This window comes from Euleptes europaea, chromosome 7, assembly GCF_029931775.1.
Source record: "Euleptes europaea isolate rEulEur1 chromosome 7, rEulEur1.hap1, whole genome shotgun sequence".
Taxonomy (NCBI): domain Eukaryota; kingdom Metazoa; phylum Chordata; class Lepidosauria; order Squamata; family Sphaerodactylidae; genus Euleptes; species Euleptes europaea.
The window spans coordinates 20,880,355-20,908,040 of NC_079318.1; the positions used below are offsets into that span (position 1 = coordinate 20,880,355).

Sequence of the window (27,686 nt, forward strand, 5' to 3'; positions counted from 1 at the left end):
CAACATTGTGCCTTACATATTTGTTTGCAGAACATCCGGTGAGAGTTTGATGGGCTCCCTACTGGTAGTGCTGGGCGTTCCAGAAACCTTGGATTCCAGGTACTCAACTACTCCATATAAGACAATGGCCACCACCAGCACAGCCAAGACAATACACAGTTTGATGTAGACTTGTAAGAAAGTGCCGTAGCCAAAGGCGATGAAAAATCCCAATGATTCCCACAGGCGATAACTGGCAAATGCGGCATCCAGGTTCTTTTGAAATAAAACTCCATAAAGAGCTGCAAAACAATAAAAAAAGGAAAAAGGGGGCAAAATATATTTGAGGTCTAAATCTGACACTTACTAATACAATTAAACTATTTTCTGGCAAGATCATGTTGACCAAGTGGTAGTTTAGAATGTCCATGCTTAAATGTAATCTGATATATTTATCTCTTGCAGTTTTGCTGTCTTGGTTACCTGAATGGGCCTATCACCAGGCAACTAGTAGGGACTTGGAACAAAATAATCTCACTTGCTGGACGTCTCTTTTCCTTGCCTTTCAAAGCTTTCAGGTAGCGGGAGGGGCAGAGAAAAAGTACTGTTTTGTATTTCAGCTCAGAGGCAAAGAGCTGAGTTTTGAGCTAAGAATTTAGCAATTCTGACAGCAGTCTGGAGGTTAATGCTGTTGTTTTATGGTACTTGAAGGAGAATGAGTGGTCACATTCTGTACTATAGAGGTGTGTTTCTTTCTGCTATGCTTGACTTGCACATTTAAATTTCTTTTTTAACGTTTCTGTAAGTCTCCAGGGCTCTTTCATTCAAAAGAATTTAAACCTTGCACTGTTGCCTAAGGACTTCTCTTCACTCACTTAACAACAGACACACATCCTGTCTTTCAGAGAAACATATAAGAAGTGGAGTCACTAGATCTCCATTTAAAAAATATTAATGAATATATTAAAAAGGTAAAGGTCCCCTGTGCAAACACCAGGTCATTCCTGACCCATGGGGTGACGTCACATCCCGACGTTTACTAGACAGACTGTGATTACGGGGTGGTTTGCCAATGCCTTCCACAGCCGTCTTCCCTTTACCCCCAGCAAGGTGGGTACTCATTTGACCGACCTCGGAAGGATTGTAGGCTGAATCAACTTTGAGCCAGCTACCTGAAACCAACTTCCGTCGGGATCGAACTAAGGTCGTGAGCAGAGCTTGGGCTGCAGTACTACAGCTTACCACTCTGCGCCATGGGGCTCTTAATGAATATATTAAAAAGGTAAAGGTCCCTGTGCAAGCACCAGGTCATTCCTGACCCATGGGGTGACGTCACATCCCAACGTTTCCTAGGCAGAGTTTGTTTGTGGGGTGATTTGCCAGTGCCTTCCCCAGTCATCTTCCCTTTACACCCAGCAAGCTGGGTACTCATTTTACCGACCTTGGAAGGATGGAAGGCTGAGTCAACCTTGAGCTGGCTACCTGAAACCAACTTCCGTCGGGATCGAACTCAGGTCGTGAGCAGAGCTTGGACTGCATTATTGCAGCTTTACCACTCTGCGCCACAGGGCTCCTAATGAATATATTAAGTGTTGCCAATTTCCATTTCAGGTTCAGGCTGCCTCCTTCTATCCTTCTGTGGAATGGCTTAAACAGCAGACAAGTGATTTGTGCTGCTGCAGCCTAAATATGTTGCTATTCCTGGCAACTGGGGCAGAGCCTGGAAGGTCTGTCTCTTCTTGATAGGAAACTTCTATTCCTTCAATACTATGTGAGCCTGGATATCTCTGTCCTTCCCTTCCTAGCTTCTAGGAAGCAATGCAGGGAGCTGAATTGCACAACAAGGGTGATTACCCGTGGCTGCAAAGCGGTCTGGATCCCCAGAACTGGATCTCACAGGCATGTTTATCATTGGAGATTTGCAGCATCATGCAAACAGCATCTGTTTGTATGAATGGATTATCACAGATCATATCATCTCTGATATGAAGCTTTCTGGATGAAATTTGTCCACATGTTTTGCTGCCATGTGTCCCACTTGCCAGTGCAAGCAGAATACTTAGTATATGGTGAAATGAAATGCTTACACACACTTATGAGTCATATATAGGTCATAGGGTTGCCAGGTCCCTCTTTGCCACTGGTGGGAGGTTTTTGGGGCAGAGCCTGAGGAGGGCGGGTTTGGGGAGGGACTTCAATGCCATAGAGTCCAATTGCCAAAGTGGCCATTTTCTCTAGGTGAATGGATTTATATCGGCTGGAGATCAGTTGTAATAGCAGGAGATCTCCAGCCACCACCTGGAGGTTGGCAACCCTAGCAGGTTAGCCTATGAAAATGTACACTGTAGGCCTAAAGTATGCTTTGAGATACAATAATCAATATACAAAGGCTGGTTAGTTTTTCTGGCTGACGCACAGACTGTGTGCTTTCTTTTTGATTTGGTACTATCAGTTATGTTAATAGTTAGAAATGGCACATTGGTGAGGCTGCCAAAAGGACATCTTGTCTAATTCTTAAATTGTTCATCCTTTTAAAAGAGAAGTGCTGGGAAATGGAATTGTTTTCTTGCCTTCTGATTAATTTTATGGCATGCTGTTAAATAATTCTGTTTATGCAACTGTGAGGATTATAACACAAAATTTATACATGGTTGAAGGCTGTTAAAAGGCAGTACATTTTGGAAGGATTGTTATATTGTATGTGTGGGTATGTAAGAATGTTGTGTTTTGTATTTTCTTTTCTTTTTGTTCATAAAAACATTGTTTGAAAAAAATATACATGGTCTGCACAGCAGCAACACTTAGAACCCAAAGATATTAAACAGATTCAATATAACATATTTTGGAATACCAACATACATCTGTATGTACAAACATTGGACAAATTTGCCTAAAAAAACCGTGGTCTTGGAATTTTCTTTCCTGACGTTTCGCCAGCAACTGTGGCAGGCATCTTCAGAGTAGTAACACTGAAGGACAGTGTCTCTCAGTGTCAAGGGTGTAGAAAGAGTAATATATAGTCAGAAAGGGGTTGGGTTTGAGCTGAGTATTGTCCTGCAAAAGTATTGTCCTGTAAGTATCAAGATAATGTGCTAATGAGGGTATGGTATGTTAATATGGAACCATTGTATCCTGAAGTGATCTGTTAATGTGTGTAATCCAAAACTAATCTGTATGGCTATTGTTGGATGTTGTCTTTGTCTGGAGGTGTTTCAGGGCAGGAAGCCAAGCCTTATTCATTCTTAAACTCTCCTCTTTTCTGTTAAAGTTGTGCTGATGTTTGTGAATTTCAATGGCTTCTCTGTGCAATCTGACAAAATAGTTGGTAGAATTGTCCAGTCTTTCAGTGTCTTGGAATAAGACCCTGTGTCCTGTTTGTGTCAGTCCATGTTCAGCCACTGCTGATTTCTCAGGTTGGCCAAGTCTGCAGTATCTTTCATGTTCTTTTATCCTTGTTTGTATGCTGCGTTTTGTGGTCCCGATGTAAACTTCTCCACAGCTGCAAGGTATACGATATACTCCTGCAGAGGTGAGGGGGTCTCTTTTGTCTTTTGCTGATCGTAGCATTTGTTGTATTTTCTTGGTGGGTTTAAACACTGTTTGTAGGTTATGTTTTTTCAAAAGTTTCTCCATCCTATCAGTGACTCCTTTAATAAATGGCAAGAATACCTTTCCTATGGGAGACTGTTTTTCTTGAGTTTTCTGATTTTTGTTTGGTTCAATGGCCCTTCTGATTTCATTCTTGGAGTAGCCGTTTGCTAGCAGTGCGTGATTTAGATGGTTAGTTTCTTCCTTGAGAAACTGTGGTTCACAGATCCGTCTTGCACGGTCCATTAATGTTTTGATTATTCCTCTTTTCTGTCGGGGGTGGTGGTTGGAGTTTTTGTGTAAGTAGCGATCTGTGTGAGTTGGTTTCCGGTAGACCTTGTGACCTAACTGAAGGTTTGATTTACGGATGACAAGGGTATCAAGAAATGGGAGTTTACCCTCAATTTCCTTTTCCATGGTAAACTGAATGTTTGGATGGATATTATTAAGATGGTTTAGAAAGTCCATTAATTTTTCTTCACCATGGCTCCAAATGGTAAATGTATCATCTACGAACCTGAACCAGACTGTAGGTTTGTAAGGTGCTGATTCTAATGCTGTCTTTTCAAAATATTCCATGTAAAAGTTTGCTATTACTGGACTGAGTGGACTTCCCATAGCTACTCCATCAATCTGTTCATAAAATTCTTGATCCCATAGGAAATAACTTGTTGTCAAGTTTGACAACAAGTTATTTCCTATGGGATCAAGAATTTTATGAACAGATTGATGGAGTAGCTATGGGAAGTCCACTCAGTCCAGTAATAGCAAACTTTTACATGGAATATTTTGAAAAGACAGCATTAGAATCAGCACCTTACAAACCTACAGTCTGGTTCAGGTTCGTAGATGATACATTTACCATTTGGAGCCATGGTGAAGAAAAATTAATGGACTTTCTAAACCATCTTAATAATATCCATCCAAACATTCAGTTTACCATGGAAAAGGAAATTGAGGGTAAACTCCCATTTCTTGATACCCTTGTCATCCGTAAATCAAACCTTCAGTTAGGTCACAAGGTCTACCGGAAACCAACTCACACAGATCGCTACTTACACAAAAACTCCAACCACCACCCCCGACAGAAAAGAGGAATAATCAAAACATTAATGGACCGTGCAAGACGGATCTGTGAACCACAGTTTCTCAAGGAAGAAACTAACCATCTAAATCACGCACTGCTAGCAAACGGCTACTCCAAGAATGAAATCAGAAGGGCCATTGAACCAAACAAAAATCAGAAAACTCAAGAAAAACAGTCTCCCATAGGAAAGGTATTCTTGCCATTTATTAAAGGAGTCACTGATAGGATGGAGAAACTTTTGAAAAAACATAACCTACAAACAGTGTTTAAACCCACCAAGAAAATACAACAAATGCTACGATCAGCAAAAGACAAAAGAGACCCCCTCACCTCTGCAGGAGTATATCGTATACCTTGCAGCTGTGGAGAAGTTTACATCGGGACCACAAAACGCAGCATACAAACAAGGATAAAAGAACATGAAAGATACTGCAGACTTGGCCAACCTGAGAAATCAGCAGTGGCTGAACATGGACTGACACAAACAGGACACAGGGTCTTATTCCAAGACACTGAAAGACTGGACAATTCTACCAACTATTTTGTCAGATTGCACAGAGAAGCCATTGAAATTCACAAACATCAGCACAACTTTAACAGAAAAGAGGAGAGTTTAAGAATGAATAAGGCTTGGCTTCCTGCCCTGAAACACCTCCAGACAAAGACAACATCCAACAATAGCCATACAGATTAGTTTTGGATTACACACATTAACAGATCACTTCAGGATACAATGGTTCCATATTAACATACCATACCCTCATTAGCACATTATCTTGATACTTACAGGACAATACTTTTGCAGGACAATACTCAGCTCAAACCCAACCCCTTTCTGACTATATATTACTCTTTCTACACCCTTGACACTGAGAGACACTGTCCTTCAGTGTTACTACTCTGAAGATGCCTGCCACAGTTGCTGGCGAAACGTCAGGAAAGAAAATTCCAAGACCACGGTTACACAGCCCGGATAACCTACAAGAACCAATGAACTCTGACCGTGAAAGCCTTCGACAATATTTTGCCTAAAAAAATTCAGAATGATCTATGCACTCCTCCCTATGTCCTCTAGGAGGAGCTCTTGATCAATATTGAATTGCATATCCCTAAAAGAATTATTTGAACAGTGGTGCTTAGTATTCAGTGTCTTAAATTCTCTTTGGAGTGTAATGGTACTTTAATTAAGTGCTCAGTAAGATTTTACTAAGGAAATTAGTTCTCAGACTGAACTGCTCACACAAAATGGCTCAGTCCAGTTCCTCAAGCCTCACTGTTTGCACAATCCAAAAGCACCAGAGTTTAATGTGAATTTAGGTCTGGAACCTGTTTTAAAGGCAAGATTCAGTCCTGGGATGTGAAATAATCACAATACATTAGTATGCACACCTAGAAATGTACTGATACGATCCCACGTATACAGTAGTCATTCATAAAATAATGAAAATGTTCCAAATCCAAGCAAAATTATTTTTGAAAACATCCAGTGTGCTGGTTATTCTGCCCCCTCACTGACTGATTTCAGTTTTGTGAGTAGCAGGATAGCAAAGGGTAATAGTATGTGCAAACATATACATAGCAAAGACATTGGGAACTGGATTGGCCAGATAGGCATTCTTGTTGGGGTTGCCAGGTCTCTCTTCACCACCAGTGGGAGGTTTTGGGGGTGGAGCCTGAGGAGGGCGGGGTTTGGGGAGGGGAGGGACTTCAATACCATAGAGTCCAATTGCCAAAGTGACCATTATCTCCAGGTGAACTGATCTCCATTGGCTGGAGATCAGTTGTAATAGCAGGAGATCTTCAGGTAGTACCTGGAGGTTGGCAACCCTAATTCTTGTGCTCAGCATTTCCACTTTCAACTCATCATCGCAACCCCATTACACACATTGGGAGGGCTTTTTGATGGGACCCTAGAGATTTGGGGATAGTACATTACATTTATTGTTACTGCCATTGGCCAGCACAGATTTGGGGATATGACATTTTGAAAAGAGAGGAAACACAAAGGAAATGTAAACTCTGCCTTGCATTTCCCAGACTACAAACATGTTTACTACAAGTGTTGAATTTTGACAGATTATAATCAGGATTGCTGGATATACTCCTAAACCCCCCCCCCCACAAAATTTCTGTGTCATTAAGAGTTTTATAAATAACAATAATGCTGAAGAACTGAATTCTGTGATTTATATGTACCAAACAATACAAATTGAGCACATATATTGATTTATCTGAATATATTATTTTTGTATAATTTGACCTGTTTTTGAAGAGCAGTGTTTGGGACTGCTATTCTCTTCTCCCTTCTTCCTCCCCGCCCCCCGCCCACCAACAATACTGGAAAAATTATTTACTGCTCCTTCTGGATTCAGAATTGCTCATGCTCTTCAAAGATGGATGGAAACTGCGATTCTCAAACTGGTGGATTTTGAGTTCTGTGCTTGCCTGGTGCCCATTTTAGTCACTAACACCCAAGGAATATTTCTTTCGATGTTTAATACTTTGGTTGTTTTGTGAGACCTGATGACGATTACTGTTGTCTTCCTAGGGAGTGAAACAGCAGGTATGGACAGTCATCCTTATTAATGGGGCAACCTCTATGGTTGCTATGGGCAAGCTACTTTTTTCACATGGCTAGATGAAGCAATGACATATTTATTCTGCACAGCAAGTTAGCATAGCATTTTTATATGCCAGAAACATATCCAGTTTTTAAGAATAATTCCATCTTTTAATTTTTGTTATGCAATATTATGAGTATGTGCTTGTTATCTGTTTGTTTATTTATTGCTGCAGCTTGAATAATGAACGTCCTAATTAGTTCCTAATGATCAGGTTTTTCCTCTGATTTTTTAAAACACAATCTGGGCTTGAATCCTTCAGATGTAGATGATACACACACTGAAAACTACCACTCAGTATTAAGGGAATAATGCTGGAGGTATTTTACTTCATTGATCATGAACACAACTCATAATAAATCAGGGGACTTATAAGATCTTCACATTTTGCATCTAAGAGCTTGTTTGGTTATTCACAATTTATATTTTTGAATGCCAAGAGTATACGCTCTTCTTAATATCAGCATGATTGCTATTTTTGTTTTATTGTCTGTATTATACTGTGTTTTTAGTGCAATGTTCTCGAATTTTGTTGGTGGTATCTATCACTATTTACGCACGGGAGGTTTTTCCTTGGCTTTGCCACTCTCTAGGTGAACATTTTCCCCATCCGACTTCTCAAAACTCTGCCTGGGGGCTTATTGTTGAGTTGTGAGAATTTGGATGGGGGAAAGTGCAAAACCTCCTGTGCGTAAATGGCCTATATTACCCTTACTGCACTGCAATTGGACGTGAGTCTCAGAGAGAAAGGTGGACTATAAATGAAGCAGAATAATGAAGCAGAATAAGCAAACAAACAAACATTACTTGTGACAGTTCTGTTGTTGTGTTGGGACTCAAAGGTGCTTTGGACAGCACCAGTAATAAGGGGATCTCTCCAATATAAGTGGTCATAGGGCAAAAACGCACGGTTGCTTTGTCCTCCTTTAATCCCTGTTTTAGCCAGGATCGAATGCACATTAGGCGAAACGCATGCGTTCGATCCAGGCTGAATCCTGGCTGAAACAGGGATTAAAGGAGGATAAAGCGACCATGCATTTTCGCCCATAATGATTTTGATTATTACTAAAGAAACAACTTTGGCATTGGTGGCACTGGTATTAATACATAGTAAGCTAAAGCTCCTCATTAATTCTTCTGACTCTGTATTAAGTAGGAATAAAGAGCCACTAGCATTCGTCCCTTATGGGCTATTTATTTCCTTAAAGCCTTGATTTGAAAACAGAAACAAAATAGAACACTAAAAAAGGACTATAAAGCTTACAGTGCATTCCTGAGAGGAATGCCTGCGCCGGGCTTAGGAGGCAACCCAAGGGCGTTGCCTCCTAAGGAGGTTTCGGCACTGCTGAAACCTCTACCCAGCACCAAAAAAACGTGCAACCCTCATAGGGTTGCATGGGAGATACGCCCAAAAAAGCTGGCGTATCTCAACAACAAAAAAGGGGGCGTGCCTGAGCCGAAACAGCTCAGGAGACCGACTAACGTCATCCCCACCCCCAAGCCTGTCCCGAAACACCCCCGGAACGCCTCCTGGGGTGCCGGAATGCCTCCCGGCTCGCCGCCGTGGCCTGTGCCTGTGGCTGGAGGCTGGCAGGAGGGTGCAGTGGCATCTGGGCCCAGCGCTGCCATGGCGGTGGCTGGAGATGGGTGTCTGGGCCTGCATGCTGGCGCTGGGGCCGGCGTGCACCTTCGGGCACCAGCATTGTGGGCCTCTGCACCGGCGGAGGCCTTCGTCCACCTCCTAAGGGGTTTGGTAAGTCCTGCCAGTGCTTCTCAGGAATGCGCTGTTACTTTACTTGTCTTTGGAAGTATTTTTTTCCCCAGTTTACACTACCATGGACTTAAAAGGTTGGAACTCTGTTTAGGATTGCACTGCAAGGCTCTATTCAAATGTCATGAACAAATCGTTCTCAGAGTGAACAAGCCTCAGACCTTTGGGTTTGTGCTGTCTTTCTTTTCTCCTCTTGCATGCTGAATTTTTCTTATTTTGGGAAGTCTTCGAATGGACTACAGTCTTTTCTGCTGTCCATATTCAGGCAACTTAACAAACTAGGATTTATTTATTTCCCAATAATTGGGGTTCTAAACCAGGCTTAACCATAGTTTAGAATCCTTGTTCTTGGGAACATACTCACTTTTGGACATCACAATAAATTTGAATTAGATTGACGACTTCCTAAAGCAGGAAGTCTTCACTTGTCACTTTGCTCACCAGAAGGGTTAAAAATGGGGGGGGGGGGGAGAGAGGAGAGAGAGAGAGAGAGAGAGAATGATATATTGATATATAAATACAGCCTTTGCCCCAAGATTTGGCAGAAACTGCTAAATCATAATAACAAGTCAAAAGGGCATTTTAGGCTTGGTAGAACAGGGTTATATGTTGTACAATTCATGATGGAGGATATACAAAAGCCTAAAGTTTTCCAAAGAATCTGCAGGTGTTAAAATTTGTAGTACTATTCACTATTGTATTCAGTCTGAACCAGTTACAAAGCTATGACTTAACCCCTTCCCTCCACAAGGACTTTGTACTTTGAAGTTTGAAGTTCAGACTTCCTGGGTATATTCTAAACAGACTTACATAATTACTAGATGGGCTCTCCCCTTCCAGTGAGGCTGAATCTCTTGATAAGGGCTTACCATTGGTTTGTGTCTGCCAGACAGCATCACAAAGACCCCAGAGTGCAGGCATTATGAAGAATACAGCAAGATGCTCTGGGCGAGGTTTCCAGAGCAGTAGTGTTATTATACAGGCAAAATTGATAATTGTCGCTGTTGGGGTAAGAAAGATTGAGAGGAAACAATAAAGGTTATTTATAAAGGTGGCCATTTTACAGCAGAAGAACAGTATTGTTAAATCATACTAAAGTCCATATAGATTATTGTTCTGCTTTCAGTAGTGACCCACAGAGCACTGGGAGGCTGGAGAAAGGCTCCTTGGAGCATGGTACTACCCATCCCAAGACCAGCCCAACTATGAATAAGATCATCTCCGTTTGTTTGTTCCCAGTTGTTGGTATTCTGAAATGCAGCCTCTGTCCGTGGAAAGTTCATCAACCTGTTATAGCGTATAGCCACAGATAGACTTCTCCATGATTTTTTTTCATACTATAGAAACTGTTTCATACAGACCCATTCCATCCATGAGATGAAAGTTATTTCCTTGGCATTTTTCTGCTGCAGTACATGTTAAATTCCAGATCCAAGTCAAGGTGTTGGTGTTAACCATTAAAGCCCTCAACCGTCTGAGACCCTCATACCTACAGGATTGTCTCTTCTGTTATAACCCCCCCCCCCCCCAGTATGCTTCCTTTGGTCATCCTCTAGGGGGCCTCTTGCAGGTGCCTGGTCCTAGGATGGCTTGGTTAGTTGTCACCAGGAGAAGGGCCTTCAAAGTTGTAGCCCCTACACTGTTGAATACACCCTCAGATGACACCCGTGCCCTGCCGGACTTGTTTAGTTTCCACAGGGCATGCAAGGCCGAATTGCTTAGATTGTCCTTTGGAGTGTAACCCACAAGTTTGGGCTGTTTTATTAGAGGGATGGGGCAAGCTACATATTTTAATAGTGTAGTATTTTAATGTTAATATTTTATATTTGTTAGCTGCTTTTATGTTGTTTTAACTGACTTATACTATTTTAATGTTGTAAGCTGCCATAAGAAGACCTTTGGGTGAGCAACGACTAAAAAAAATCTAATAAATAAATAAAATAAATACATTACCGGTACTGCTTTTTATAGTAGAACAATCTCGTAGGCAGAGTAAAGTCTAAATATAACTGCAAAAGTACCTTTACCTTAAAATGCACCACAGATTTTTGCCCATATTTCTATATTACTTAAAATAAATGGAAGTCATGAGGAAATAAGACCAATGGCAGAACCTGGTCTTCAGGTATGAGCCTGGCTTGTGTTTTCCCTCAGTCCAAAACCTGATTAATAGACCCATCAGTCTAACCTGATGGGCTGTATTTGCAGCTATAAAAATCTATTTATTTCAGAATTGTCTCATTAGGCTGTTATAGACTAATAAACAGTAGCAGAACCACAACGAGTACATCTCATTGTTATGCTTAGACCTGACATTTATTTATGATTTGTATCCCTCCCCAATCCCCAGACAAAAGGCTGGGCTCAGGGCGGCTAACAGCATTACATAAAACCACAATACATATAATTTATAAATTTAAATAGTTTAAACAGTTTTGACTAACCAATTTATAACTAAAGCACTGGTACACAACATAAGGCATAGAGCATTGCGTACCTGGAAAACCAGTCAATATCCCCTAAGTATTCATTATCAGTATAAAAAAGTGGGGTAGGGAGGCCAACTCTAATGAAAACCATATCTGCTCTCAAGTATAGACCTGGTAGAATATCTCTGTTTTACAGGCCCTGGCCTGTGGAATTCCCTGAGGTCCTGCAGTACCCTGGTGTCATTGGAAAAAGAATTACACCAGGCTGGAGCCAGGGCCGGAAAAACCCTGGCCCCAGCTGAGGATGGATGGACACTCTTCGGGCTGGGAAACACCAGTAAATTACTATTCGCAGGTTGTAGTGCTCTCTGGGGGGCATACCAGGAGAGGCCATCCCGCAGGTATGAAGGTCCCAGGCCATTTAAGTAGGGTTGCCAGGTCCCTCTTCACCACCGGTGGGAGGTTTTTGGGGCGGAGCCTGAGGAGGGTGGGGCTTGGAGAGGGGAGGGGCTTCAACACCATAGAGTCCAATTGCCAAAGTGGCCATTTTCTCCAGGCGAACTGATCTCTATCGGCTGGAGATCAGCTGTTAAACAGGAGATCTTCAGCTAGTACCTGGAGCTGGCAACCCTACATTTAAGGCTTTAAAGGTTAAAACCAGCACCTTGAACCTGATCCGCTACTCCACCTGGAGCCAGTGCAGCTGATGTAGCACTGGCTGAATGTGAGCCCTCAGTGGGGTCCCAGTAAGGACCTTTGCTGCAGCATTTTGTACCAGCTGGAATTTCCGGATCAGTCTCAAGGGCAGCCCTACGTACAGTGAGTTACAGTAATCTGTACATGATCATAAAAAGACTGAAGAAGATAGCAAAACCTTAACTGATTTCAGCAAGACTGAATTTTCTTTAGAACATCTAGCAGAGAACATTTCTTCTAAATCATATTAGATGTGAAGCTCAGGAGGTTCAAAGAAAACCAAGTCCAGTAGAGCATTAGAAACAAACTCAATAGATATGATCTGACAAGCGCTTCCCCACAGGCTGTCTCCCTTGCCTCCCTCCATGAAGTTGGTTGGATCAGCAGCTTAGCAAGTGCAGAGACCCATTAGCAGCCTTTGCTGAACCTTCCACTATAAGGATGCAACGGAAGGATTTGTGGCTGAGTAAGAGTAGTTTAGTATAGTGAAAAAACTCATCGAGAAATGAAAACCCTGCAATTTATTTCAGCTTCAGATATGTTTACAGTTGAGAGCTTAATCAAAGGTTACAACATGTTAAAAGTGAGAGGAATCTCTCTCCCCAAAACACACACTCAATGTTTCTTTCCTTGTGTTTATTGTCACAATTGAGCTGCTGAGTATTAAAAGCCAGCTGTTGAATTCTGGAGCTCTAGAGGCTTAATTATGAAATTGTGGAGGCCAAGTAAGGGAATAAGGTTAAATCTCACCAAAAGATATAGTCTCACAAGAGATTGGTTCCTAGTTGGCTATATAAACTGTTGTATAGTCAGACACCACTCCCAAGGTGGGCAGGTAAATATGTGGCATATTGCTTCCTAGTTTCAGAAGCACTGTGATCCCCTTTGGGTCTCTCCAGGAGATGCCAATGGATAGATGGGGAGAGGGAGAGGCTTGTTCTCCCCAAGATAACTGGAGTGGATCTCTCTTGGGACTGAAAGAAAATCAAGGATTTGAGGTGAGAATCCAGAATTAACATGATGTACAACTTCTCCAGGATGTACAACTTCTCCAGAGCCAGCATGGTATAGTGGTTAAGAGACGTGGTTTGGAGCAGTGGAGTCTGATCTGGAGAACTGGGTTTGATTCCTCACTCCTCCACATGAGCAATGGAGGCTAATCTGGTGAACTGGATTTGTTTCCCCGCTCCTACACTCGAAGATAGATGGGTGACCTTGAGCAAGTCACAGCTCTCTCAGCCTCACCTACCTCACAGGGTTTCTGTTGTGGGGAGGGGAAGGGAAGGTGATTGTAAGCCGGTTTAAGTCTCCCTTAAGTGGCAGAGATAGTCGGCATATAAAAACCAAAACTACTTCTTCTTATCGGGCCACACAAACAAGACTTTGGAGTTAGTAATATTTCCAAGTTGTGAACAACCATTATTCCCATTATATTTGGACCTCTGAGGCTCTGTTTGAAATAAGTGTATCAACAGACCTTTTCCAATATTCTGAATATCCATGATTGTTTCCAGCTCCAAAGTAGCAAGTAGTTTGACTTTCAACTGATCTTCTTTTGCTAGTTGTTTGTCAAAACATTGGCCAGTGATACTCAAAATGATGAGCATATTATATTTGTCAGATCAAAGGAAAACTTGTTCCTTAGTTAGCCTTTACATACCCAATGCAAATAAGGCTTTTCTGCCTGTGAACTGGGAAATCTTCCCAAAGAGAATCGAGCAGAGTGAATTTGTGGCTGAGAAGCAGATCATCACATAGCCAACAAAATTTATCCCGAGGGCACAGGTCACATAAGACTAGAGAGAAGAGAAAGAAATAGTATTAATATTCATGACAGTAACTTTGATTCTCTTGTTTGAGGCTAAAGATATACTGATGAGTGAATATTCAAAGGAAGTAGATTGTGACCAATAAAGCACAGTTCTGTATGTTGCCAGAGAGCCTCTGGATTTGATGTGTGGCTGCTGTGCAGTGGTGGAACTAAGAATATTTGTCATAGATGCTTGTCTGATGGAAAAGCAGATGAAGACCTGGGAAGTGTGGTATTGAACAGGAGCAGTGATCATTTACTTTTTTTAGCATCACCATTTAAGCCATTTCTCTCATTTTGGAAGCTAATTTGCATGAACATCATGATATGCGTCCCAGATACAAAGGGAGGTCCCAGACTTTGAGGTGCCAGCCTGCCAATTGGCTCTTTTCGCCAGTCCTCAGCAATGCTGAACTTCTGAATCTGAAAACCAATGGACAGCTTGGCTCACAAATGCCTGGGGGATGGGGGGTGGCCCCTTTGCTAGCCCATAAAATTGGACCCCCTGTCCCAAAATTCACCAATGTTTGGTTACCATCTTAGGAGAGTCCCTTGCAGCAATGCTGCAAATTTTGTGACTATCTCCAAAAATGCCCCCACAGGTGCTTTGAAAAAAAAAAATCCCCATAGACTACAATGGACCTAATTTTTTTTTTGTAAACCTGGAAATAAAGCCGAAATACTCCTTTACCGGTATGGGTATTCAGCTTATTCTTCCAGGTTTACTGGGGAAAAAATCGTGCCCAATAAACCCGAACCCAAAATTTACCTTTTTTTTTGCACGACTGTAGTGACTACTCTTTTAGCTCAACTGATATTTTAAATTTAGTTTTTGTTTTCAGCTGCTGTGGATGGTTTCTGTATTTGATTATATTGATTTGCATTGTGTTAACTGAAGCATATTTTTGTGAGATGCAGCATAATTAAATAATGCATTTTAATTAGCTCTCAAAGCACTCAAAAGGGAGATCATCCACGTAATCAGGGGCCTACTTTTCCTTTTCAGAAGTTACAATTCTGGCTGTGCATCCACTACTACATTTCAAACCAGTGATAGTTACTCAGTGACTCAGGAGCACCTCAGGAGCACTCTTTCCCAGTGTGGCACCTACCCCATGTTAAAAGAAAGCGGGCAAGGACTAGTAGGGCTTTTACTTGGCAGGCGGTTTTCACCAGGAAACAGCTGGTGATGGTGGGACTGGAGGATGGGAGGAAGAAGAGGAAGAGGAAGAAGAGTTGGTTTTTATATGCCGACTTTCGCTACCACTTAAAGAAGACTCAAAGTGGCTTACAATCACCTTCCCCTCCCCACAACAGACACCCTGTGAGGTAGGTGGGGCTGAGAGAGCTCTTAATAGAACTGTGACTAGCCCAAGGTCACCCAGCTGGCTTCGTGCGTAGGAGTGGGGAAACAAATCCAGTTCATCAGATTAGCCTCTGCCACTCATGTGGAGGAGTGGGGAATCAAACCCAGTTCTCCAGGTCAGAGTCCACCACTCCCTGAGCTGTGGGCATTGTGCCAGGGATGAAAGTCAGAGCCCATCTGTGGCAAATCCTAAAGCCTGCTAAGGCTCAAGACTGCCACTTAGAGCATACAGAACCCTAGATTATATTACAATGAAGAATTCAGTTCCATTCCACATTGGACCATAAAGAGATTCAATACCGGTAATGTATAACCCATATCCTGAGGGCTTTGTATTAACTTTGTTAACTTTGCCAACTTTCTTATAAGCAACTCTTTCATTGTTAACAAGTGAACATACTCTTACATGTATTTTTTGCAGATTAGTGACCTTGCTTGAATTTTGATGTTACTTTGAAATATTGAAAAGCTTATATGCAAAATAAGTTTAAAATTTATAAAATTTGTGAAATTTATAAAATTTAAAAAAGTTTATTATTTAAAAAGCTCAAAGATGTAGAAATTCATAAACCTATTTTTTTTTTTGTAAATGTACAGGTTGCAAGACATTGTTTTAAAACCAGGAGATTATTGTATATAATTCAGCTTGCATTACAGGCTGAAGAAGCCAATGCATATTGGTGAAAACGCTATACATCCGGAAGGTGTTTCCGAGCACCGTGTGGGCACTCCATGCCACGCTCATGTATAATTTCCACTCCTTATTCCTCGACATGCAATTTGCTTGCTTATTGGGACAATTTATCTTGTGAGGCTTGTCAGCCCGTTTTTTGTGTGAGGCTTATCAGCCCGTCGTTTGAGGATTTCTCTGTCCCTTGTTGGGACCGTCTTCGGCTTTTGTTCTTGTTTGTTGTATGTTTACTTGTATTTCCACATTTTTGTTGTTGCATTTGCACTGTTGTGTATTGTACATTTAGATAAATTTTGCATATTTATATCAGACGCTGCATGTTGGCTGAGTACTGGTATTTTTAGCGACATTCTTAGAAAGGAAGCTGACTTAGGTCCAACTCAATTTAGCATAAATATCTGTACATTTCGGATTTCCCATTGTCTTCAGTGGAAACTGGGTCCACAGGAAGTTGGGTAGAGGTTAAGGACTTAAGGGGTTAACTTCTTTATTTTCTGATTTTTCTGTAAATCTGGAGTGTTCCTTTCAGGTTGTAACCCCCCTAATCCTTGGGTGGCCCCTGCTTGTGGATTTTGTTATCTGCATGAGGGAACCATGCTCAGAATTAGATATATAAATGTAATCCGCTGGTGTACTCCCAGCATGTGGAAGAGGTCTACAGTCAATTCAAGAGTTTAAAAACCAACAACAGGAAGGCAGATTTAACAGAGACTATCCTGAGCCCCTAATGAGCATATGTGAATGTACTGAATAAATCTAGTAAGTGAGATAACAGTGAACAGGATGGAATGAGCAAGAGGAGTTTCACTTGCATTTCTACCTTGGTATAGTCACTAGCAAGGAATCCTTGTTCAATTCCACTGTAAAAGGTCAAAGGAATCAGGAGACACTGGCGTACATCTTTAAGATGTCGGAATGTTGCCAGGAAAGTGGAACAGAATGATGGTGGTGTTTTCTCTTCTTTGCTCTCTTCTTTGTTGGCTGTGATCTGATCCAGAAACACGGTGACCAGCAACACAGCTAGCACCCCGCTACCTTCAGATTCAAAGGATAATAATAATACGAGAGTCAAAATGTGAGAGAAAAATTATTTATTATTATCAACGTTCAGTAGTGGAATCAGACCCCTTGATAAGCATGTGTCCATAACTTAAATCGAGCCTTAGAGGCAAAGGAATTTAAATATAATCTCTGCCTCAAGCCTAAACCTTCAAGATAAAGGCACTTGCCCTGCATGTTCCCTCTGTTCAGCTGTGGCCTTTGTGTTATGACAGTTGGAAAAAAACAGCTGTGTACTTGCATAATAAAAACTTCTTACCTTGTCGGGTCAGGTCAGAGGTTGCACAGATGTCATTATGAAAGCCCCACCTTTGGAACTGTTAACACTGGAAGGGCATGAAACTATGTGTTCTGAGCCTCTGTCTTCAGATTTAGTGACATAAATTCTACAAAATTTATGTGATGAGAAAAATCAGACTTGAGCATTGTAGTGTTAAGCTTCATTACAACAATGGAGAGCAGCTTCAGGTGCAGGCAGGTGCCTCTGTATAATTTACAGGGGAAACTAACATTCACAAATATTCAAGAGTTACTGAATTCCATTCTCACTGCTCAAGTTTCCAGTGAGAAATTCTACATTCAAAATTTATATTAGCATTTTGAATGTGATTTTCACTACAAGTTTTGACACTGGAAGGCTTTAGATACACACTGCCGTGAAACTTGCAGGGTGACCCTAGGCTGCCCGACACGCTCAGTCTAACCTAACTCACAAGGTCGTTGTGAAGATAAAATGGGGAAGGGAGAATGATGTATTTCACCCTGAGCTCCTTTAGAGGACAGGTGGAATAAAAATAAAAAGACAGATAGAAGACAGACAAGTTAAGAAGTCACAATTGTTTCAATTCTGGAAAATGTAAAACATGCCATTTCAAAGATTAATTATTTCAAAGATTAATTATGATATTTAACAAACACTGTAAGATTAAAAAACAAAATCACATGTCAAGTATCAAGTACTGTTAAATATCAGAGGGTAGCTGTGTTGGTCTGCAGTAGAACTAGATCTGAGTCCAGTAGCTCTTTAGAGACCAACAAGACCAACAGCATACCTGGTCACACTACATAGCTAACTGACACAGTCAGAAGTGGACATTTCTTGTAATCTCTCTGTCAGATATTTTACATATGTCTCCTTTTGATATTCATTGTCAACATTTATCCATCATGCCATACTAAAAAAAGAGTTTCAAATTTGTAAAATAGGAAAGTGTTATTTTAAAGACAATTAAAATAAATTGAAATTGTGTAAGTTTTGACAACAACCGTCTTGGTTTTTACAGACTGCAAGAGTGTGGCTAAGCCTACGAGCTTGTGAGAATAATGCAGCAAATCAAAGCTTATTCAGTGAAACAAGTGCAAATTTCATTTATTTACACTGAGACCATCTACCTGTATAAATTCCAAGCAGAGTGTAGATTAAGGTATCGTTTGGTTTGCTTGGACTCGGAGCGTCAGTGTCATTTCCATCTAGTTTCTCCATGCAGTCAAATGCACCACAGCATGCCAGCTCTGCTTCTGAGATTTCTGCTCATCCATTAACAAACCAAAGCGAAAGAAGAACTCGTTAGCAGTTACAATACAGGTCAAAAGTAAGGCAATATAAGACAACCAACCAAGACCATATGGTAGTGGTTTTCGGATGTATTCCTATTCTAAGGGTCATTTCCTTGCAGATAGATCAAAGAATAATACCATCCATGCCATGGGTCAAGGTTGGACCTGCCTTGGTGCAATAACGTAACCAAGGTTACCTGGATTTGGTTCCAGTAACTCCCCAAGTAATACACACCATAAAGCAAAAGAAGGCTTTATTAAAGAAATTTAAGAAAGGATATTAAAACAAAGCATATAGTTCAGTGGCAGTGCAGTTGTTTCTTCAGGCAAAAAGTTTCTAGAGCATAGTATGAAAAATCTTCTTGTCAGCAAAGAGCGGTAGGAAGGAAAGGGTAAAGGGATAAGGAATCTTCTCTCTAGCTGCACTTATAGAAAATTGCAGACCATAACCTCCTGACCTCAACCAATCATTGGATAGTATCCATGGAACTTTCTGGGGTGAGAGAAAGGTCTTTTATGCATGGATGTTTCACTCACCATCACCCCTCCAAAGGCTTCGGGTCTTTTTGTTGATTATGCATGTTGTTTCTGACCATCGGAGGTCCCCTAGCTCTCCCCCTACCTCTCCTCGTGTTTTGTCCACGTTTTCAAATTCGAGATAAAACAGGTCTCTGAAAACACGGGCAAAACAAGGGGAAATGCAGGGGGAGAGCAAAGTGACCTCTGATGGTCGGAAGCAGCATGCATAATCAACACAAAGACCCTAAGTCATTGGAGGGAGGATGGCGAGTGAAGCAGCCATGCATAAAAGATTTGAGCTCCCTCTCCCATACCAGATTCACAACTGAATTGTGTGAGCTAATTAACAGTAGCCCCCAGTATGGGGGTGGCTGGAGCCCTGACCTGGATGGCCCAGGCTAGCTTGATCTCGTCAGATCTCAGAAGCTAAGCAGGGTCAGCCCTGGTTAATATTTGGATGGGAGACCACCAAGGCATACCAGGGTTGCTGTGCAGAGGAAGGCACTGGCAAACCACCTCTGTTAGTCTCTTGCCATGAAAACCCCAAAAAGGAGTCGCCATAAGTCAGCTGCAACTTGACGGCACTTTACACACATACACAACACCTGAAGAGAGTCAGGGAACAGTGAACTCAGCTGGAAAGCTCATTTTCAGTGCCCCTTTGCAAGGTGCAACTCTGCCTTTGGGACCTGGTCAAACATGATGTTCCCTTGAAGGTATCACTTCAGAATTGCTATTAGAGTCTTTAAGTTAGTTCCTTGCAGTAACTTTTAGTCTTGTCAGCTAGTTGAGTTTTATGCATGACCAGTATGACACTGGTTATTAATTGGCTGCTGTGACATATAACCCTAATCTACCCCTGAAGAGACTACTTTTATTATTCTTGGATTTACTTTTAAACAGCCGTCTCTGTCTGGCCCGAGTTAATAATCCTGGGCTGAACATGACACAACTAAAAATAAAAATTCAGAATTATACAGATCTCTCTCCTTTTTGGCATCAAGTCACAGCTGATTTATGGTGACCCCGTAGGGTTTTCAAGGAAAGAGATATTCAGAGGTGGCTTGCCATTGCCTGCCTCTGTGTAGCAATCCTAGACTTCCTTGGAGGTCTCCCATCCAAATACTGACCAGGGCCAACCTTGCTTAGATTCTGAAATTTGATGAGATCAGGCTAGCCTGGGCTATCCAAGTCAGAGGAAAATATGGTGGGGGTAGAAAGCTCTGTCAAGTAGCAGTCGATTTATGGCGACCCTATAGGGTTTTCAAGGCAAGAGATATTCAGAGGTGGTTTGCCATTGCCTGCCTCTTTGTAGTAACCCTGGACTTCCTTGATGGTCTCGTATCCAAGTACTAACCAGGGCTGATACTGCTTAGCTTCTGAGATATGACAAGATTGGGCTAGCTTGAGCCACCCAGGTCAGGGCATACATCTCTTGACTAAATCATTTCAGAACTAATTCTTCCTAGAGTTGTTGTATAATTTGGTCATCATAAATGGTAAAGTATGACACACATCCCCTACAGACACACCACTGTTACTGTGAGTTCAATGCCATGGTTTGCAAAGATCTCCAGGTCAAGACTAATAAGTAGCAATTACATTAATTGAGATTGAATGGTTTATTTCGCAAGGCACTATCAAAACGATTTTGCTCACTTCTTATGGATCTATCCCACCTGTCTTCCATCATGCAGTGCACAAGGTAGCAAAAGTAGCGTTCCACGGAGGCCTCCCATCCAGGCACTGATTGGACCTTGACCAAAGTAGACTTCTACAAGGTTGCTGCAGGAGATACTTTCAGACCACAGCTGGGATCACATTTAAGTATACATGGTGGCAACATGGAGTTCTTATAGCTACTTTCAATTAAACAAATAGCAATGATGGGGGGTAGGATTGCCAACATCCAGGTCCTAGCTGGAGATCTCCTGCTATTACAACTGATCTCCAGCCGATAGAGATCAGTTCACCTGGAGAAAATGGCTGCTTTGGCAAGTGGGCTCTATGGCATTGAAGTCTCTCTGCTCCACAAACCCAGCCCTCCTCAGGCTCTGCCCCAAAAACCTCCTGCCGGTGGTGATGAGGTACCTGGCAACCCTAATGGGGGGGGGGAGTGCCTGCCTGCCACTTTCAGGCAACAATATGTTTAGGCTTTCTTCCTCCTTCCAACTGTGGTTGTATTTAGCCAAGAAAATAGGAGGTGGTACAACACTCTCTTGTAGTTAAAGGGAATGGGGCTTTCCTTTGCCTGATGGATTGGGAAAGGAGGTTAGCATTTTATTTTAGCTTTTGTGTGCATTACTTTAAGCATGAAAGGAACAAGGAAGCTTCTTCTAGATAATGAGAGAGCTCCTCCTTGGTACAGGACAGCTGCAAAATGTTACTACTTTTATGTGGTCCTTTAAAAATGCACAATTTGATGATAAGCTTCATTCTTTAAGAAATGGTTATTTTCTTTAAAATTGACTAAGGATTGAGCAAAAAGTACTATCATGACATCATACTCCTGTATTTTTAAAATAAACTGCTTCTCATTTTCTTTTTAGCCTTCCCTGTTATCCCTGGAATTGATTCTGCACTATTCTACTTGACACTGTCTCCCAGGTTGCAAGGGCAGTAATTGGGAGGGAGGGTTGGAGGGAGGGGTAATCTACTTTGCTGTAGCCTATAGCATACCCGAGTCTTAAAGGAAAATGTCAGGGAAGAAAGATATATTTACCTCTGTTAGGCGACTGGCCAAACACTAAAGAAGATATAAGATTTCCCCAGACTCCAGAAGATTGGAATATCAGAAAGAAGATCCCAAAATACAGGTTGATAACATCTTTTCCAATTTTTCCTGCTTTCTGGGCATATGAGTTACCAGCAATGGTGAGATATGTGCATTTAGCAGACCAGAGAGGTGCACCTGCCAGACCCAAGATCATAGATGTTGGGATCAGTGTATACCTGCCAAAAACACATTATTTAGTTATCTCTTTTAAGCACTAACTTGCCTTGAAAGACAAGACAAAGACAGTTTATTAAAGTATTACATTGTGAATACTGAGACATATAAACAATATGAAAGCCAACATAGTATAGTGGTTAGGGTAGATCTAGGAGGCTGAGGGTCCCTAATCTGCCATGAGAGTTCGATGAGTGACCATGGGCCTGCCTGCCTGCCTGTTAACCTAACCTACCTGCTGTTGAGATGATAAAATAGAGAACAATGTTGTAAAATGTTGTTAAATGGCAATTGGACTCTGTGGCATTGAAGTCCCTCCCCTCCCCAAATCCCACCCTCCTCAGGCTCTGCCCCAAAAACCTCCCACTGGTGGCAAAGAGGGACCTGGCAACCCTACTCCTTCTTGAGCTATTCTCTAAAGCGTGACTTCCTTGCACCGGTTCTGCTTTCTGATAGACTTTACTCAAATCTCCTATGTAACATAACTGCATTATGGGGATCCACTCATAGCAGGCTCTCATCCATGAATATTTATGCCAGAATACAATGGTTTATGCCGGAATACAGTGCCAGAATACAGTCTCTGCATTGCCACAGGACCCCCTGTTTATTTTTGCTGCAACAGGCTAATGTGGTCGCCCCTTTGAAATCTACTGTTTGTTTCCTTTGCCAGCCCTCTTTGTCCTACCTAATTGGCAGTGAATTGTCTTCGATCATAAAAGATATGATTATGTTCTTTCCATTTACTATTGTGGGTTGTTTTAAAAGTCTGCTTTGAAATGAATTTAGGGAAGTGAAAAAACACATTTAATATGAGCCAGAAAGGGATTATCTGAGCTATCATCTTGCTGCCTGACTTGGCCTCTTAATTCTAATATGCTGCTCAGTCTGAGCAAAGTTATCTAAAGCTAACCTAAGTTGGTTCTTGTAGGTTATCCGGGCTGTGTAACCGTGGTCTTGGTATTTTCTTTCCTGATGTTTCGCCAGCAGCTGTGGCAGGCATCTTCAGAGGAGTAACACTGAAGGACAGTGTCTCTGGACACTGTGAGAGACACTGTCCTTCAGTGTTACTCCTCTGAAGATGCCTGCCACAGCTGCTGGCGAAACGTCAGGAAAGAAAATACCAAGACCACGGTTACACAGCCCGGATAATCTACAAGAACCAATGAACTCTGACCGTGAAAGCCTTCGACAATATTAAGGACCTTCTGTTTATTAAATATTTTCACCTTGGAATTTGCATGAGCATCAGGTTAGCTAACTTTTAACCTAACCCAGCTAGTTGTCCTTTTATATTGGTTTGATCAGTTTCATCTGCAGCCAATTCCAGTTCCATGACATGAAAAGCTTTAATGGCCCATTTCTACTTATTAAGTCTCTGTTAAAGGGACAGGACATTTTTTTTTCCTGGCCAGTTGGCAACCCTAATGAGCATCTATGAAGCTGCCTTATACTGAATCAGACCATTGGCCCATCCATGTCAGTATTGTCTACTCATACTGCCAGTGGCTGTCTAGGGTCTCAGACAGAGGTCTTTCACATGACCTATCACTTGATCCTTTTAACTGGTGATGCTGGGGATTGAACCTGAGACCTTCTGCATGCAAAGCAGATGCTCTACCATTGAGCCACACCCCCTCAGATGGTGAAAGCCTATTGATTAGATTGACAGTATTTTCAAGTACCCCCTTCCCAACAAAAACTACATATTTCATAGGAATCAGTAATACCAGCTGGCATAGAAGTTGCCCAAGGAGAACGTAATATAGCAGCACATGGAGCCTACAATGGTCCACTTGCATCCAAATTTCTTAATGATCATTGGTGGAAGAAACATGGCAGACAGGATAAGAGCTCCATAGATAACGCTCAGAGAAGCAACGCCCAGGCCATTTTCAGAGTGGAGACTGCTCTGTAGAGACAAAAATGCAACAGATGCAAATATTTACAGCAAACAGGTGGAGACTTGGGGTGAAAACGCATGGTCACTTTAGCCTCCTTTATTCACTGTTTCAGCCAGGATTCAGCCAGGATCAAACGCTAGGGCTGTTGGAAAAAAAATTCGGTAAAATTCATATTCGGCAAAATTTGGCCCGTTTTAATTCAGGAAATGCCGAAGTCTAAACTCCCCCGATTTGGATCCGTGCAATTTGGCATGAGATTCGGAGTTCGGGAATAAATTCGGCCGAATAAAGTCATTTAAAACACATTAGCGGCTTTCTGCGGCTCTGGGGGGCATTTTGGGGGGCAGAGGTCCTAAACTTTCAGGGTAGCTTGAGGGGACCCTTCTTGCAAGAACCCCCAAGTTTTGTAAAGATTGAATCAGAGGTCCAGAGTTATGGGGCCCAGAAGGGGGCGCCCCCATTCCCCCAAAGGAATAATGCCATTTAAAGCACATTCACGGGTTTCTGCGGCTCTGGGGGGGCATTTTTGGAGGTAGAGGTCCCAAACATTCAGGGTAGCTTGAGGGGGCCCTTCTTGCAAGAACTCCCAAGTTTTGTAAAGATTGGGTCAGGGGGTCCGGAGTTATGGGGCTTGGAAGGGGGTGCCCCCCTCCGCCCATTGGAATGAATAGACCTTTTGGAGTTTGCAAACCAAAGCAGTACACGACCTTTGGAGTGTGCAGTTGCAATTTGCAAACTCCAAGGCAGAGGCACGCTAGCTATGCATTGCATATGCTATTAACTCAGCAAATAGGAACAAAGGAGCAGGTAACTTGGGACTGGGAGACCATGCAAATGCATTGTAAAAGTCACATTTTGCAAAAACAGTTTTGAGTGAGCAGCAAAACAGACCGTGCAAAAAAGCCCCCCCTTGTGCAAACGACCCCTCCAATAGAAGCGGCTGCACAGCCCATTGGAAACAATAGCAGCCAGCGAGACTCATTGACCCAGTTAACTCCAGACAAAGTTGGCAACCAATGAAAACAGCAGAAAGCACAGTCCCACACAGAGGCAATCAAGCCCACCCCACTTTGGCTTCCCCCTCACACACACACACACAGAATCTGCTTTCCCCCCCCCACACACACACACAGGAAAAAAGTTATAGAGCAGCAAAACAGACCGTGCAAAAAAAGCCCCTGAGTTAGCATTTTCTGCCCTGCTCCTTTATCTCATGGTGGAGGGACACTCCCCCCTTATGCAAACGACCCCTTCAGCAGAAGTGGCTGCACAGCCCATTGGAAACAATAGCAGCCAGCCAGAGAGACTCACTGACCCAGTTAATTCCAGACGAAGTTGGCAACCAATGAAAACAGCAGAAAGCACAGTCCCACACAGAGGCAATCAAGCCCACTCCACTTTGGCTCCCCCCCTCTCTCTCTCACACACACACACAGAATCTGCTTCCCCCCCAACAGCAAAAAAGTTATAGGTAAAAGCCCCAAAATGGATCAAGCTGTGGATGTCTTCTCTTCCAGCAGAAGCAGGGGTCAGAACTGGAGGAGTAATCCATACTGATTCCAGCAAGCAGCAGCAGGTCAGCTCAGGATCTCTAACGATCAGCACAGGAGCAGCAGCAATGGAAGGAATACAGACACTCTGGCCATTTCTGCACAGAAGGTTTTGCCTTGGATTTGCTGCTCACTAGAGATGCACATTAAGGATCTCTAGAGATGCACATTTTTCCCAATGGGGAAAAGGGGGGACCCCATATCTCGGGACCCTCTGACCCAATCTTTACAAAACTTGGGGGTTCTTGCAACAAGGGTCCCCTCAACCTATCCTAAAGGTTTGGGACCTCTACCTCCAAAAATGCCCTCCCCAGAGCTGCGGAATGCCCCCAATGTGCTTTAAATGGCATTATTCCTTTGGGGAAACGGGGGCGCCCCCTTCCAGGCCCCATAACTCTGGACCCCCTGATCCAATCTTTACAAAACTTGGGGGTTCTTGCAATAAGGGTCTCTTAAAGCTACTCTGAAAGGTTGGGACCTCTATCTCCAAAAATGCCCCCCCCCGAGCCGCGAAATGCCGCCAATGTGCTTTTAATGGCATTATTCCTTTGGGGGAATGGGGGCGCCCCCTTCCGGGCCCCATAACTCTGGAGCCCCTGACCCAATCTTTACAAATCTTGGGGGTTCTTGCAAGAAGGGTCCCCTAAAGCTACCCTAAATGTTTGGGACCTCTACCTCCAAAAATGCCCCCATGGAGCCACAGAATGCCGCCACTATGCTTTAAACGGCTTCATTACTTTGGGGGAATGGGGGCGCCCCTTCCAGGCCCCATATCTCGAGACCCTCTGACCCAATCTTTACAAAACATGGGGGTTCTTGCAGGAAGGGTCCCCTCAAGCTACCCTGAAAGTTTGGGACGTCTACCTCCAAAAATGTCCCCCTAGAGCTGCGAAAAGCTGCGAATGTGCACACACCCCTCTATGGGGATCTCTCTCTCTCACACAAACACACACACACACACACACACACAGATGCTCTTTCTTTCTCTCCCCAGGCTGCGCAGCAGCTGGGCTCATGCGCTCACCCACGACTGATTGGCCAGAAGAAGACCCAGCTTGGCCACCAATTGGCCACAGGAGAATGCTCCTTCGGGAGCGCCGAATTTGCCTGAATTTATTCGGCATCTGCCTGAACTCGCTGGGTTTGGCTCATCGTTTTCCTGCCTTTTTTGACTTCGGTTCTATCCGAAGTAGAAAATCCGGCTGTTTTTCGGTTTGGGACAAACCGAATCGACAGCCCTATCGAACGCACGTTTGACGAAACGCATGCGTTCGATCCTGGCTGAATCCTGACTGAAACAGGGAATAAAGGAGGCTAAAGCGACCATACGTTTTCGCCCTTGGAGTGAAGGGCAAGAAAGCACCTTCATTTACCGACTGATTTTATTTTACAAAATGTATACACCACCTTTCTGCCCTCATGGAAGAATCTGACCTTAGTTAAAACAGGAATTAAGCAGAACCAGTCTGTTCATAGGAACACCTATATGCAATGGAAATGCAATGCTCCTGCAGTTGTTGGGAGAGGGCTATCCTGCTCTGGAAGCAAAACATCTTGGACATTGGGGAAAGAAAGGCCCACTCCTTTCTTTGCATCTCTACCACCTAGCATGGGAAATGGAACTATGGGACTCAGTGCCTTAGGGACCTCTTTGTTCTGAGAAAGGTGTTTTCTCCCACAATCACTCAAATATTCTTTATGGTGGAGGGGGAGCCCACACTCTTTCTACCAGGCACAAAGGCTGAGTTGGCTGGTCTTCCAAAGTTTTCAGGTAACATGGCATTTCTGTTTTTCCACCTGGTGTATCTAGACTTATGAGTTTCTTGGGCTATATTCAATTCATTTTTAGTTTTTTCTAGCTTATCTTGCAAAGCTACTGCTCACTGAAGATATCTTTCCTGTATGAACTCTCATCATCCTAGGAGAAGAAGTACCATAATTAAGTCCTCTCACCTGTAGGTTCTGGAGCCCTAAATAAGCAGTAAACAGAAGCAAGAATCCAAATGAGAGAACAAGAATATTCTTCAGATACTTTTCCATTTTGGGGTGAGATGAGATAAAAGTCTAGCAGTTTAAGGTCTACAGGGAATCATTCCAGTTGCAGAGAGT

The 27,686-nt window shown here is 42.7% G+C and overlaps 1 protein-coding gene across 1 annotated transcript; it reads right to left on the minus strand.

Annotated features, from left to right (window-relative positions):
- Window positions 1-12: 12 nt before the first annotated feature.
- On the minus strand, window positions 13-27,617 carry LOC130481013 (protein unc-93 homolog A-like). The gene is made up of 8 exons (XM_056853651.1): window positions 27,531-27,617; window positions 23,854-24,035; window positions 21,896-22,125; window positions 18,490-18,624; window positions 16,859-17,073; window positions 13,832-13,967; window positions 9,916-10,047; window positions 13-281 (listed from the first exon to the last, which is right to left on the minus strand). The coding sequence occupies exons 1-8, from the start codon at window positions 27,615-27,617 to the stop codon at window positions 13-15; spliced, it is 1,386 nt and encodes a 461-aa protein (XP_056709629.1).
- Between the last annotated feature and the right edge of the window lie 69 nt (window positions 27,618-27,686).